The sequence below is a fragment of the Lynx canadensis genome, chromosome X (assembly GCF_007474595.2).
Source record: "Lynx canadensis isolate LIC74 chromosome X, mLynCan4.pri.v2, whole genome shotgun sequence".
Taxonomy (NCBI): Eukaryota; Metazoa; Chordata; class Mammalia; order Carnivora; family Felidae; genus Lynx; species Lynx canadensis.
In genome coordinates, this window is record NC_044321.2 from 31,229,648 (window position 1) to 31,245,146 (window position 15,499).

The window sequence follows — 15,499 nt, forward strand, 5'->3', positions numbered from 1 at the left end:
TAAGAACCACGGATGTGTACATCTTAAAAAGATGGATTTCATGATATATAAATTATATATATAATAAATATATATATCTTAATTTAATTTAATTTAAATATATAAAATATATATATATATTATTTTAAATGTTGGTATAAAAAATGAGGACATCTGATGGATGCTATCATAACCAAATGACCAGACTCTATATCACTAATAAGGAGGAACACTGACCTGCTGGGCTCCCTGGTAGGATGAACTAGAACTGTGCCACAGCACATATGAGATTTTCTTGTTCGAAATAAAAAATTATCCAGTCATGAGAGGACAATCAGAATATTTCAGACAAAAACAAGTAGCTTTAAGTCTTAAAAATAATGTCAATTAATGAAGGACCACCCAAGAATGACACAGATTGTCTTGGTTTAAAGGAAAGCCATTTTAATCAATTTCTCAGTTTGGACTTTGACATTACTGGGACTCTTGAATATGGACTACAAACTAGATAATATTCTTGTACTAATGTTAAATTTGATGGTAGTGATGATAGGATTATGATTATATAGAATAATGTTCTTGTTCTGAGGAGATACAGGCTGAATATTTAGGGGGTCGATTTGTGTACACACACATTTTAAGAAAATAAATTTTTTTGTTTATTTATTTTGAGAGAGCGAGCGAGAGAGAGGCAGAGGAAAGGGAGAGAGAAAACTCCAAGCAGGCTCTGTGCTGCTGACAGGGCTGACATCCAGCCTGATGTGGGGCTCGATCTCACAAACTGTGAGACTATGACCTGAGCCAAAATCAAGAGTCAGACACTTAACTGAGCCACCCATATGTCCCAAGAAAATAAATTTTTAATAGAAGAGAGAGAAATAAATGTGGTGAAATAGTAATTTAACTGGGTGAAGGGCACCTATGTGTTTATTTTACTAGTCTTTCAATTCTGTGAATTTAGAAAAATGTAAAGTACAATGTTGGTAGAGGGAAAACAATCACTAATGAGAAATTTCAGGCGAGCCTGAAATGACAAAGTATAAAAATAAATATTGCATTCCATATTTGACTTTCTGTACATTATGGTATTTACTGTTTGATTTATCATACTAAAATATTCATAGTTTGTACATGACAATCGTATCTAACATGGTGGCGGTATAGAGAGAAGCCAGAGTTTTCCCTATCATCCTATTTTGCATTGTCCCTTTGAGTACAGCAGTCCCTTTTGTTTCCATACACACCTGCAAACTTTCTACCTCTGTAGGAATTTTCATGTGTCCAATGGGAGAATGTGTTTATGTTGCTTTTATAAATGTTGGTTATTATTTACTTAGGACAGCATCTGAAATAAAATGTTTCTTCCTGAGAATACAGGAGAATATTTATTTCTTCCAAAAAAAAAAGGCTTTTATTTAAACTGGCTTCTCATAGGAACTTATATAACTTAACATTATTAGAACAGCTAGAAGTATTAAAATGATATTGTTTAATGAGATAATCAATGATAAAAGAAGGTAGTGAACAATGTTGGTAAGTGCTTACATCCATGGTCGTATCTAAGACTCTTTCCTGACTTGGTCACTTTGAGTATATGTGCACTGAGACAGACCTAGAAGCTAACCATTCTCATGCAGTGGGCCAAGAGTATAGCTTTGTTCCAGACAGGTTGAACTTGAAGTTGGGCCCTCTGTTTCCTAATTGTATGACTTTAAACAACTGTTGACTTTTTCTGGACCTTGCTATTGTAACCAAAGTCGAGAAAGTTAATACTTTATATCCTCAAAGACTGTTGAGAAAATTTATGTAAGTGAAATAATGTATTTTAGATGCTCAGCACAGTAGCTGCCCCCAATAGTTCAAGCCCATTTCCATCACCACCAACATCTGCATCGTATCACCTCTGTTACCAGGAATCTCAATCCTGATTTTTGCCCGTTGGAACTCTTCTAAATCACATACGCCTGAAGATTGCTATATAAATTACCAAATAGAATTGAAACCCATAATGTCACAGTCACTTCGCTGTTACTGTACAATGTTACAGTAATTTTACTGTTACTGTAATATTGAATATTTTTAGACTAAATCGTCTACCACTAATGGTTCCTGGCTATATGGATTGGCATAGAGCATCCATAAATAATACCATTATTCTCTGATAAGGTACCATAAAGTGCCCTATTTTCCCAGAAATATTTTTGTTAAATTGTACAGTATTAGTATTGCTGACTGCAAGTCCCTTTTCTGTTTTAATGTATTTTTTTAAAGGAGGTCTTTTTTTTTTTTTTTTTAAGTTCATCCATTTATTTTGAGAGAGAGTGCAAGCAGGGGAGGGGCAGAGAGAGAAAGAGAGAGAGAATTCCAAGTAGGCTCTGCATTGTCAGTGCAGAGCCATACATGGGGCTCTGTCCCACGAACTGTGAGTTCATGACCTGAGCTGAAATCAAGAGTCAGACATTCAACCATCTGAGCCACCCAGGTGCCCCTATTTTCATGTGTGTTTGATAAAAATGATGTTAGTGTTTAAAGTGTCCATATTCCCATGCTGTGTAAGTTGTATAATTTCTATATCATGTGCTACTCTATAGAAGAATGTCATCAAATGAATTTTGTATATGTTGGTTATTCTTTACTTTGAGGAGTATGTAAAATCAATGTTATCACCTTCAACGAGCTGGTTTTATACAAGAAAGAAGTAAGACTATTTATTCCCGGGGCACCTGTGTGTCTCAATCTGTTGAGCGTCCAACTTCAGCTGAGGTCATGATCTCGTGGTTCCTAAGTTCAAGCCCCACATCTGGCTCCTTGCTGACAGCCTGTCAGTACATAGCCATCTCCCTCTCTCTGCCCCTCCCCTGCTTGCAATCTCTCAAAACTAAACATTAAAAAAATATATTTATTCCTGTTTCATTCTCAGAATGAATTTTATTTCAATCTTATGTTCTTTAGTTCCACATCGTTTTATAAAAGTTTTAAGTGATACTGGTTGTATTTGTTCATTTGGTTGTTGTCCTGGGTAAGGTTGTCCCCAAGCTGACTGTTAGATGAAGATTCATGGATATGTGGTTTATTAAGGAATGGCTGCCAGGAAAAAACAAGGAAGGGGAGAAGGGAAGCAGAACATGGAATCAGTCATCCCAAATAAAATGAAATTTAAGCTCCAACCTCACCTTGATCCCATGGGATCCTCTGGAGACGAAGTTACACCACAGAGTTTTTGTCCCGTTTGAAGCAAAGAAGCTGGGCTTTCAAACTCCTGCACCACGGGGCGTTGGCTACAGCATCACCCAGGGGACCATAAATTTCCAAGGCAATTGAGGCTTTCAGCAGCTCTAGTAATCTGACATTGGTTCTCTGAAAAAGATGACAGTTACCCCACCATGCCCACCCAGAGGATGGGAGCCTCGCACAAAGAAATTACATCCTAGGGGAAAAGGACAGAAGGGCAGAGCACCACAGCATTTGCTGGAATCGTGTTTTTTTTGTTTGTTTTTTTCCTTGTTTTCCTGTAATCACTGTTAAAGCAGAAAACATTTTTGGTTCTAAGATAACAATGATGATGGTATCTGTGGGTAAACTGTGTTATCTAATCTGAGAAATGTTAATTAAACAGAGTTGGACAGTTAATGGAATTTTGATCGATCACTACATTTAGCACAAATACACCATATATAGAAGTAATGATTCATGCTATCGAGGAATTCTCAATTTCATTTTAAAAAGGACATCATACAGAAAAAACAATTGCATAGAGAAATACAATTTAATCTGGAATAGGGCTATCTGATACATGTGTTTAGGATGATGGAAGAGAATGATTAGGGTTGGTCAAACAAGACAGTGCTCAATATGTATATTTTGCACAATATTTTAATGCACATCAGGTGTAAAGAGAAAAACATAATGCTTTATGGGAAAATATGCAGAACTAAGGTGAAAATCAATTCATTTACATATAACATATGTTTATTTGAATGTCTCTGACAGCTCATTATATTGCTACAAACTTCTTTATAGTCTCATCCTATCCTATATTTTACTTGTATCAACTTGGATTATAACACCAGATTTTGTTGTTTCACCTTGGCCAGTGACCGTAAACTGTGTAGAAGGGCTAATACAATACATGGCAGACTCAAGAGTAAAATCATCTTGATAAATGTTATAATGCACAAGTGAAACCAATAATCCATGTTTATAGTGCTATGGATAAAACATAGTACTTCTATTAAAAGATCAGTTGTACAAGGACAGAGTTGTCACATAAATTGGACAGGCCCAATATAACCTAGGAGTTTTGTAGTTCTTATTAATTTCACAATGCTTTTATAAAATAGGATAATAGTATGCAGTTTATGGAAGGGAGTAGTACTCTACTAGTTGAATAACTTCTGTAGTATTGCTTTCAGTTCTCAGATATATTTAAAGGACAAACACAAAAGACCATTTGAAGAAGTTAGATGGTATGTGCAATTTTTGGAGACCTTGTAGTTGAAAGAAACCTTGAATGTTATAAATGTTTTCAATGTGAAGAAGAGAAAGCCTAGAGAAGATACAGTGACCATTTTTAAGTATTTGAAGGAACATAATGGGGATCAGATTGTAGATTTTGTTCTCTGTTGCCCTGAAACGGAATGTCTGAAGTTACCGCTCTCTAGATACGAAATGGGTTGTCTCTGAGTCATGGGTCTTCCTATGGTACTGTCTCCCTAGTAGTGTCATCTGAAGGCAGATGCCATTTGTCAGGGATTCTTTACAAGAAGAAGGTGATTAAATTAAGTCTGAGGCTCCTTCAGTCCTAAAATTTCCTGAATCCATTTATGAACCTGCATAATTACAAGCTGTGTTCTAGAGCACACTTGACAGTGAAATTTACCATCTCTCTTAAAAGCTTTAAAAGTAAATATTCTTACACAATTAAAATACATATGGTAGGTGGTTAAGAAAAACAAAGTAGGTGAAAAGAAAAACGATAAATAATTCATGTCTTGATCATTTAAGGCATACAGCATACGTAAAAAATATTTCATTGTGTTCACTGCATCTCAAAAATTTATTTTATTGAAATGCAATGTTTTCACTTTTAGGTTTTTGCTTCCAGTTACTGGAACAGCAGAAAACTGTCTTCTTACTATTTGCCCATATATGGCAACTCATCTTGATAAACAAACAATTATTTTAAAGGAAGGTAAGTTAGATATGACTGTCGTCTCCTACTCTCACTGTATATGCTCTTGTCATCCAAGCCAACACCTGAAGATAAAGTGACCTTAAAATTAACTGATGTTTATTAATCTCCTGCCATTTCCAAGAGCTGTGTTTAGCACTGAAAGTATAATATGGCAGTGTCTCTTAATTGCGAAAGTTGAAAATCTAGTCAAAGACTCATAAATAAATAAATACAAAAAAGATTGAATTAAGAGTATTGTACATGAGCTAGTTGGAGTGTTGGAGATGTGGGTGTGGTGCAGAGGGTAATGCTGACATATGGGGTCTGGGATGACTTTATAGAAAAGGTGACATCTGGGTAGAGCTTGACAAATGATCTTGAACAGGGTAATCTGGGCAAAGGGCAATATAACAAAAGCATGGGGGTCTTACTGGCGACACGAGGCAGCAATAAAGGGGCCACTGCACCCTTTATTCTGTAATAGTGGGAACCTTCTGTGATTTCTGAGTATCAGTGATTTGGAAAGGGAACAGTGGGGATGTGAGCTGAATTAAAATTGGAGAGTGATCAGTAGGCCAGCTGGGAGTTGCGGCAGAGGAAATGGTGAGAGACTAAGAACAATATGTGCAATGTAAGACATGGAGGAGAATGATGGAGTCAGTCTCAGACGAGGAGAAAGGATGAAGTATGGGAAAAACGTGTCATCTGTGTATAGTGTCAAGGCCTTGTTTCAGTGCTGTATTGGATATCTTTTCTATGTTTGTAACCGGTTTTCTCCTGTTCTCCACTTCTCCAAATGTGCCCCACTCCTTTGGAAACTCTTTAGTTCTGTTCTGTCTCAGTCTCAGGGCATGACCTTTTCTGGAACTTTTCAGAAACAATGGAGACCATCAGGCAGGAACACTCTGAACTTCCAAAGCATGCAACTGACCCATCATCTTTCCTGTCACAAACCTGAGAGAGGCCAGACTCTCTTGCCTTAGGCCATTCCTTTATCTGAATCCCTTCATCCTCAGACCTTACTTAATCAGCTAATCTTGCTTACTCTTACCCTTCAAATTATGCCTCCCTCTTAGCTGCTTTGGGGGCCAGTGCAGGATGACAGCTGGAGGAAACAGGAGCTATATCTTCTCAGTGGACAGGCTTGTTCCCAAAGAGGAAAAAGGGTGAATCTAGGCCATGCATTCCTGATTTATTCCTTGCAAATTTACCAGTCAGATAAACCACTCAATTTCTCACACAGAGGGAGAACAATAGCAAAGGAAACTGAATAATTAGAATACCATAGCTTCCTTTAACAGGAAGGACATGTCAGGGGTGAGGCAGAGCATTCTTCCACTTTACTGCTGTTACTTCACTACTGAGCAATAGTTTATACTGTTGACCCCCGGCCCCAACCCCTCTTCAAACTCTTTCTGGACTTCCACATACCATACTTCCCCGAGATTCTTCTCACCTTGCGGACTGTTCCTTCCAAGCACATATATATTACAAATTTTATACACAGTCTCAAAATTTAAAAGATTTCTGACCAATCCTGGTGTTATATTTTTATATTCTTCTAATATACTTGAAGGGTAGGGGAGATTTCAGATAATATAACAGAAAGAGCAGTGGATGAAGTATCATAGAACGTGGGTGGAAATTCTATTTTGTGTTCTGATCTCACCATTTGCCTTATGCTTTATTGTTAATTCTCAAATCCTCAAACATCTGTTATTTAGCAAAATATGCGTGGTAGGAGAGTAATAGGATACTAATAATATCTATTTCAAAAGGCTTTTGTGAGGACTCAATAGAGTAAATAGCTATAAATTATTGTTACTATTATCATTTCATTATTTTACGATTATAAATATTATTATAATTGCTTTAACACTCATAGTTTTCATAATATCCTCCAAAAAAATAATGAGGAGTTACTGTATAAAATATTGCTATTTCTTTAAAAGAAAAAAGGGAATAGAATCTTAGTGTTTGATTAAGTATGAAATCTGTGGATTAAAAATAATGCATCCATTTCAGTAAATATTACTATAGAAAAATGTGATTTTTAAATGTTCTAAAATATCTTTAGAAATAAGTATAGTCATAATTTGTATTATATATTTAATGCTTCCTAGGCATAGGGTACTCTGCTAACTACCTTATATTTGTTATTTCATTTAGTTCCCCCAATGACTGAGTTGATACTCTTATTAATTTCACTTAACAGATTAAGAAACTGAGTCATAAAGAGTTTGAACAGTTTGCCCCAGGGAATTCTAACCATATTTGTAAGGCCTCGGAGCCTACACACTTAGCTACTGTGCCCTAGAGTATGATATGTTCAATAAAGGTGAAATCTTAAAACATATTAAGTAAATCAAAAATTAAAGCAGTATGATTTGTTTCTTATAGCTAATATGCTAAATAAAAACTGTTATATGAATCATTGACTTTAGTTGAAGGGTACAGATGTGGGTGTGTACCCCACTATGAACTTTTTATCATTCGATAGTAAGTTGAAAAGACATTGCCTAATGCATCCACAATGAATCATTCTGTCATTGGATTTTCTAAGGCTCATTTTAATGAAGTCTTTAGTAGTGTAATGTTGCAGAGATATACACACCTACTCGATAACGATTCTCTGTCAAAATCTGATTGGCTTTTTATTGAAGGAATGGAAGAAACTTCGTATATACCAGCTTACTTATCTATGTTATTGCCTGTAAAGTAACCCTCACAACAAATTCATGAGCTCAGAACGTTTCATTTTATGTATAAAAACATGTTTCAGAGATCTTGTAGAACATACCATGGTTTAATAGCTCAGGAGTTGTAGTGCCAAGATTTCAAATTAGAAATTTCTAACTGCAAAGGCCATGTTTTTCTGACAGGATTACATTATGCATATATGTATACAAATATACATAGGTATATACATATGTGAATAGATAGGTAAGTAGATAGGGAATCTGGTCTTTTCACATCTATTGCCTTTTCTTAGCATTGCCTTTGGCTGGGTTCATATTACCATGTTGGCAAATTCTAGTGTATAGACAGCAACTGTAGCTGGAATAGAGATTGAAAGCTGTGCAAAATAGTGTCAGCTCATAACGAAGCAGTGATTTCATTTCAGAAAATTGAGAAGAAATTACTTGTTAGTGATGTTCTTCTTAATATTCACTTTTGAGCACCATATTTAATAATTCCAAAAATTTCACTGTAGAAACATTTTAAATGGTTTACATATCTTTGTTTATCCTAAAGGTGAGCATTGTTCATTTCCTAAAAACTTTGATATGCCATAATAATTGCCTTGTTAAATAAAATTAATTCAACTCAGAAAACCATATCAGCCTTTATTGTGTTTTTTCTTGACATCTTATTTTAAGTATAATGGACATTTAGACTTAAAAAAAAAAAAACTTTTTAGAGGCACCTGGGTGATTCAGTGGGTTAAGCGTTCGACTTTGGCTCAGGTCATGATCAGGTTCATGAGTTTGAGCCCCCCAACGGGCTCTGTGCTGTCAGCACAGAGCCTGCTTCAGATCCTCTGTCCCCCTCTCTCTCACTGCCCCTCCCCTGCTCATGTGCACTCTGTCAAAAATTAATAAAAACATTAAAAAAATTTATTCTATATATGTATATATTCATATTTATTATATAATATATATTTTATGTATAATTATGAAATTCAGGTTCAGTAATTTGATAGTCATTTCACAAATGCTTGTTGACCTACTATGTTCCAATGTGTCATTTGTAGATAAGAGTGACATTTCTGTGAAGAGTGGAGAAAATGTGTTGCTTCCCTACCAAGAAGATGGTTTACTCTCTTCTACTTTGACTAAACGTAATGATGTTGAGCCTGCAAAGAAAAAATTATTTGTTGGTATGTGGCAAATAAATAATGTACTCAGCCAACCAAGTTCATAACATGATGTATTTAATATTATTGAGTTGAAAACTTAGGCTTTATGAGGTAAGAAGAAATCCTTGAAGAAAACCATGCATTTTTCATTAATTGCAAGTGGGTCATATGCTCTGGGGGCTGTCTGCAATGATCTGGAGCAGAAATTCTCTGGTGTTTTTTGTTCACAGTGTACTTCCTATCTCAGTACTTTCCCCCTAGGTCAGAAGATGTGCCAAGCAGTTCCGTTTATTAAATAGTTCGGTTGAAAAACCAAAGAGTAGTAATTCACGTGATCACCAGCATATGTTGTAGTGATATTTAACTAAAATGTTAAATATCCTGTAGAGCCCCTGTGAATCTGCTGTGACATCCCCAGTACTCTCTGTATAGTTAGGGAACTTCCAAACTAGCGGTTTGTCTGTTATTTGTTGAGCTGGATCTAGTATTACCTGTGTTAGAAACAGATGAGCACAGAGAAATAGATAAATATGCAAATTTGGTATTATCATTTGTAATGAACTATTCAAATATTATTTTCTCTAGAATGAGTAATATTGAAAATGTTCCTGTTTACTGAATGGACCAAACCCAATTAAATATTGTGAGGTTTTTAAATGAGTGTGTGCTTGTGCCATTACATAGATATTTTTGAAAAAAAAAAAAAGTAAAATCATTTTATATTGAAAATTTCTATAACTTGAGATGTTTTGTTTTATTGAAGTACTTCTCTTGGATATAGAGTCGTTTTGAATATGAAACCAATATTTTGTTTCTATGAGTTTTTCAGCTAAGGTTTAATTCTAGTAAGTAGAACTGAAGAATTGTCGAAATAGTTTACATATGTAATTGAAAATGAAATGTTTCATTTTGGGGAATGTTTTCACCATTATGACAAGAAGAAAGTTTAATGATTTTCTTTGTTGAAACTCATCTATTTTTAAAGTATTTCTTTTAGGTCTTTGCAAACAAAGCTATTTTTGTATTTTTAAGATACAATCAATTGACTCAGAATTTCTTTGAGAGCATTGAATAATTTGTAGGATGAGCTTTATTTGTCTACATGCAAATAGCAATAGCTGACAAGATATTTTACTCTCTGGTGATGTAACTCTTTTTTGTTTGTTTGTTTGTTTACAAACAAATGTGAATTTTAGGTATCGAAATAATACCTGAAAGATTGAACTCGGGCAAAAGTAAAACCTCAAAGGAAAACAAAGATAAATCTATGAAAAACGAGGCGAAAAATGAGCACTTCTTTTCTCTTGAAGAAGGAACAAAGGCATATGACTTCTTTGAAAAGGTTGTACAGGCTGCTCAGACCTGGTTCAGTCTCTTTGGCTGGCCTGAAGGACCCCATTCTCTTTCTATTCCAGAAACTATAAGAAGGTAACAGTTATGTGTTTCTCTAAATCCTTTGCTTTGTATCATATAATAAAATGTAGTTTATTCTTTGAGGTTGTTTTAAGTGAAACACAATCTTTAATTATTTTGCTCTACACTCATAAATTATGAGGACGCTATTCAGAAAAGCAAAAGAGTGCAAATATAGATTCTTTAGTATTCGTGTGATTTTTTTTTTTAAATTTTTTTTTTTAAAGTTTATTTATTTTTGGGACAGAGAGAGACAGAGCATGAACGGGGGAGGGGCAGAGAGAGAGGGAGACACAGAATTGGAAACAGGCTCCAGGCTCTGAGCAGTCAGCACAGAGCCCGACGCGGGGCTCGAACTCAGGGACCGCGAGATCGTGACCTGGCTGAAGTCGGACGCTTAACCGACTGCGCCACCCAGGCGCCCCGTATTCGTGTGATTTTTAATTTCTTCTAAACATCTTATGATTTGAGGTCAGTACTGACAATCTCTTAACCTCAGTTTCCTCCAATGTCAAATGAGAAGGGGTAAACTATGGGTAGGAAAAGCCCTTGTAAATTTTAAAATGTTTGGAAATTCCCCATGTATAGCTAAGGAAATACCAGCTCTTGATCTAGAGTATAGCCTGGTAGACGGTACATTTACATTAGTCTTTTATGTGCTTTTTAGGACTCAGCATGTCTAAAGTAGATAAACTGCCTTGGTTTATATCAAATCATTTAATTCTGTTGTTAATTTAAACTGGAATTTAGGTACCACCCTTGTTGCAACTTTGCTGCTGTGGTGGTTCTCTGTAACTAGAAGGGCCATAGTAGAATTTTTGCCTCTATAGTTAGGAGCGAGGTAGGTTATGCTAAATCTCTAGTTTTCCTATAAGTTATCTTTTTCAGTTTTTTAAATGAATGGGACAATATCAGCTTCATAGAATGAGTTAGTAATATTTCATCTCTACCTGTGCTGGGGGAAAATTAATACAGCAGATATACTGAAAATGTACAGGCTTGATCATACAATCATCTGACTCCAGGGAATTTTTTAGAAAAGTTATTCTGTTAATAACTTTTTCAGTTTTCTCCTTTGGTGTTTGTTCTGAAAATGGTACCTATTTTGAGTAAATTTTAATGATGTATTTTCATTTTAGGGGAAATCATTGATTAGACATTTCCAACTCATTATTTGACAATAGTGACTGCTAGTATTATTGTTTTTATGTTCATAGTCTCTTGCTCATTTATAATTTTTATTTAATTTTAAAAAACTTTATTTATTTATTTTTTTTGAGAGAGACAAAGAGAGCACGAGCGGGGGAGGGGCAGAGAGCGAGAGGGAGACACAGAATCCAAAGCAGGCTCCAGGCTCTGAGCTGTCAGCACAGAGCCCTACACAGGACTCAAACTCATGAGCTGTGAGATCATGACCTCATGACCTGAGCTGAAGTCAAACGTTTAACTGGCTAAGCCCCATCATTTAATTTTTATTTATTTAACTTTTATGTCTCACGTGGTAAATACTTGAAATAATTTATCCATTTCTGTGTTTTCTAAATTATTTAATGCTGATTTTTTCTTTACAATTTACTCCTTTAAACTTGAATTGTATGTTTAATTATTTTCAGATCTATAAATTTATCTCATTATTCCTTGTTGGGTGCATCCCAGAATTTTTGCTATTAAACATTCTCATCTTTGTTGTTTTTTTTTAATTTTTTTTATCATTTATTTATTTTTTCAGAGACAGAGACAGAACGTGAGCAGGGGAGGGGCAGAGAGAGAGGAAGTCAGAGATTCTGAAGCAGGCTCCAGGCTCTGAGCTGTCAGCACAGAGCCTGACATTGAGCTTGAACTCACAAACTACAAGATCATGACCTGAGCTGAAGTCAGATGCTTAACTGACTGAGCTACCCATGCGCACTCATTTTCATTTTTTTTTTAATAGAGTGTATTATTTTAATTTTAATTTTCTATTTTCTATATACTTTTATTGTAATGATTGCTAAATTGTTATATAGTATAATGTGTTGTTGGATTTCTGTGGTCTTGAATACTTGCCCACTCACATTAACTTTGGGGCATTTACTTATGTTATTTTGTTCTATATTTTCGTAATGTAAATGGTGCTGAAATTCAATACATCTGGGGCGCCTAGGTGGCTCAGTTAAGCTTCCAACTTTGGCTCAGGTCATGATCTCACCGCTTGTGAGTTCAAGCCCTGTGTCAGGCTCTGTGCTGACAGCTCAGAGCCTGGTACCTGCTTCAGATTCTGTGTCTCAGTCTCTCTGACCCTCCCCCACTTGTGTGCGTGGGCGCGTGCTCTCTTTCTCTCAAAAATAAATAAACATTAAAAAAAAAGATCCAATGTATATTTTAAGTGGTAGCAGATATTTCTGGATGTTACATAGGAAGGATTTCAGAGTTGTGATCACTGCATCAAATAATAAAAGCTTTTAAAAATCTATTTTAGTTTTGGATGATTTTCTAGTAAGTTTTCTATTTTATATCCCTAGTCATGAGTTACATTGCTGGTCTGGTTGTTCCCTGATGGATTTGAGTATCTTGCTATTTTGATAAGTGGGAAACAGCTCATGTCATTGGGTACTGCTTGGGGGAACACAGTTCTAGAGAATATGGGGACCTTTCTAGCCCTGAAAAAAAAGCTGCCCCAAACCAAATGTTGCCCATCTTTGAACCCCCCACCTCAGTGTTTCCTACATCACCCCATCATCTGGAATCACTCAGTTTTTCTGATGAGAAGTCCGATGTCATATTTTGTGAGTACCATGTTCATTCTCTCAGAATTATTTTATGGTTCCCATTTCTCTGCTAATGTATTCTGCAGTTTATGAAATAAAATCCGAGTGTGGGAATATTTTATATCATTCAATCTACTTGGTATTCTTTAGGCCCTTTCACTTAGAATACTCGTCTTTCGACTATTCTTCCATGCCTCCTATTTCCTGTCCTCTGTTTTGTCTATTTTTCTCTGTTGTCTCTCTCAATCTCATTTTAGAATGATGGAGGACCTGCGTGACTGATCCTTTATACCACTTTCAGTTATGTCCTGCGATATAACTGGATGTATTTCTCTGTCTTTGCTTTCTTAAGTTTGTAGATCACTTTCACTTGCTCTTCCAGTCTTCTATAAAATTTTTAAGTTGGTTTTTACAGTTTTGTTTTCCAGGAACTCTGTTCTTTATTCCTTCCTCCCTCCCTTTCTCCCTTCTTTCCTCTTTAACTTTAATAATAGCATCCTTTTTTGTGTTTTATGGATGCATGCCTTCTCAAATATCTTTTCCACATATAGCATTTGAATTAATCATCACGATTTCTGTACCAGAGGTCACTTCCTCCTTCTGTATCTGCCAGCTGTAATGTTGGTGTCTCTCTTAAGTTCCTTTAGGAAAAATGGCGTCCTTTCCCCATGTAGCCTACTGCTGTGCAGTCCATCATTTTAACTTATTCCTCAGTACAATTCTTTATTTTATAGATATTCTTCAGGTTGGTATACTAATGGTTCTTTCCCCAATTTGAGTGTTTTTAAAGGTCTCCAGTCTTTCTGACATTTCAGAAACATTTTGAGAGGGAGAGAAGATGAGCACATATGTTCATTTTATTATCCTGAACAGAAAGTTGCTCTTTCGGGGCGCCTGGGTGGCGCAGTCGGTTAAGCGTCCGACTTCAGCCAGGTCACGATCTCGCGGTCCGTGAGTTCGAGCCCCGCGTCAGGCTCTGGGCTGATGGCTCGGAGCCTGGAGCCTGTTTCCGATTCTGTGTCTCCCTCTCTCTCTGCCCCTCCCCCGTTCATGCTCTGTCTCTCTCTGTCCCAAAAATAAATAAACGTTGAAAAAAAAAAAAAATTAAAAAAAAAAAAAAAAAAAAAAAAGAAAGTTGCTCTTTCTCGTAGTTTGTTGAAGTTTTACTCTTCTGTTTATCCGAGCTTAATGACCTATCATTTCTGTTATTGCTTTCATTATTGTGGTCTAATAATCCATCTACTGAACTTGCTTTGAAATATGTTTCCTACCTTATTCCTGTAAAAATGATTTTGTGGGGCACCTGGGTGGCTCAGTCGGTTAAGCGTCCCACTTCAGCTCAGGTCATGATTTCACAGTCCATGAGTTCGAGCCCCACGTCAGGCTCTGTGCTGACAACTCTGAGACTGGGGCCTGTTTCAGATTCTGTGTTTCCCTCTCTCTCTGCCCCCTCCCCGACTCATACTCACTCTCTCTCTCTCTCTCTCTCTCTCTCAAAAATAAAGATTAAAAAAAATTTTTTTAATAATTTTGTGATGGTATTTTGTTAATGATAATGGTTCATATGTATTAGACTCTTAACTATGAAAAAGGTATAATTATATGTGCTTTGTGAGTATTCTTTACAATAAATGACCTGTGAGGTAGGTACTATAGTTATCCCCATTTTACCGATGAGGAACTGGAGGCAGAGAGAGAATAAGCAACTTTCTCAAAGTCACTCACCTGATAAATAGCAGAGCCAGGATTTGAACCCCACCATTCTACCCCCCCCCCCAGTGCCAGTACTTTTAAGCATCATTCCACTTTTCAATTATTACAGGATCACATTAAGATTTAGAAGACTTTATGGGGTGCCTGGGTGGCTCAGTTGTTTAAGTGCCTGACTCTTGATCTCAGCTCAGGTCTTGATCTCAGGGTTGTAGGTTCAAACCCTGTGTTGGACTCCACACTGGGTGTGAACCCGAATCAATCAATTAAATAAATAAATAAATAAATAAATAAATAGGATTTAGGAAACTTTAATACTTGAAAGACGTGAGCTCCACTTTTGTCTTTAGCTTTAGGCTGAACACTATATGTACCTATGGTTAGGTATATTAGTTCAAGAAGATTAAGAATACAGTAGTCTAGAACTGAGGAGAGTTATGTAACCCTAATGTGTATAGGCCACATCTAGGATTTCAGACCAAATGAAGCTCAAATTCCTGGGCAAGCCATGAATTTTACTGAAGTCAGCCATGTTAGCAGGGAAACTGAATTGCCTGGCCTTATATGCACTAACCCCCGACTGGAGGGTCATCTACTACAGGATATAAAACCTGGAAG

General features: G+C 36.1%; 1 protein-coding gene across 1 annotated transcript in view; it reads left to right on the forward strand.

Moving 5' to 3' along the window:
- Positions 1 to 15,499, forward strand: part of CFAP47 (cilia and flagella associated protein 47) — a 550,869-nt gene that overhangs the window by 178,510 nt on the left and 356,860 nt on the right. The window contains exons 27-29 of the mRNA XM_030305764.1: positions 5,070 to 5,170; positions 8,907 to 9,032; positions 10,208 to 10,439. Of these exons, the coding sequence (XP_030161624.1) occupies positions 5,070 to 5,170; positions 8,907 to 9,032; positions 10,208 to 10,439 (459 nt within the window). The remainder of the gene's footprint in view (positions 1 to 5,069; positions 5,171 to 8,906; positions 9,033 to 10,207; positions 10,440 to 15,499) is intronic.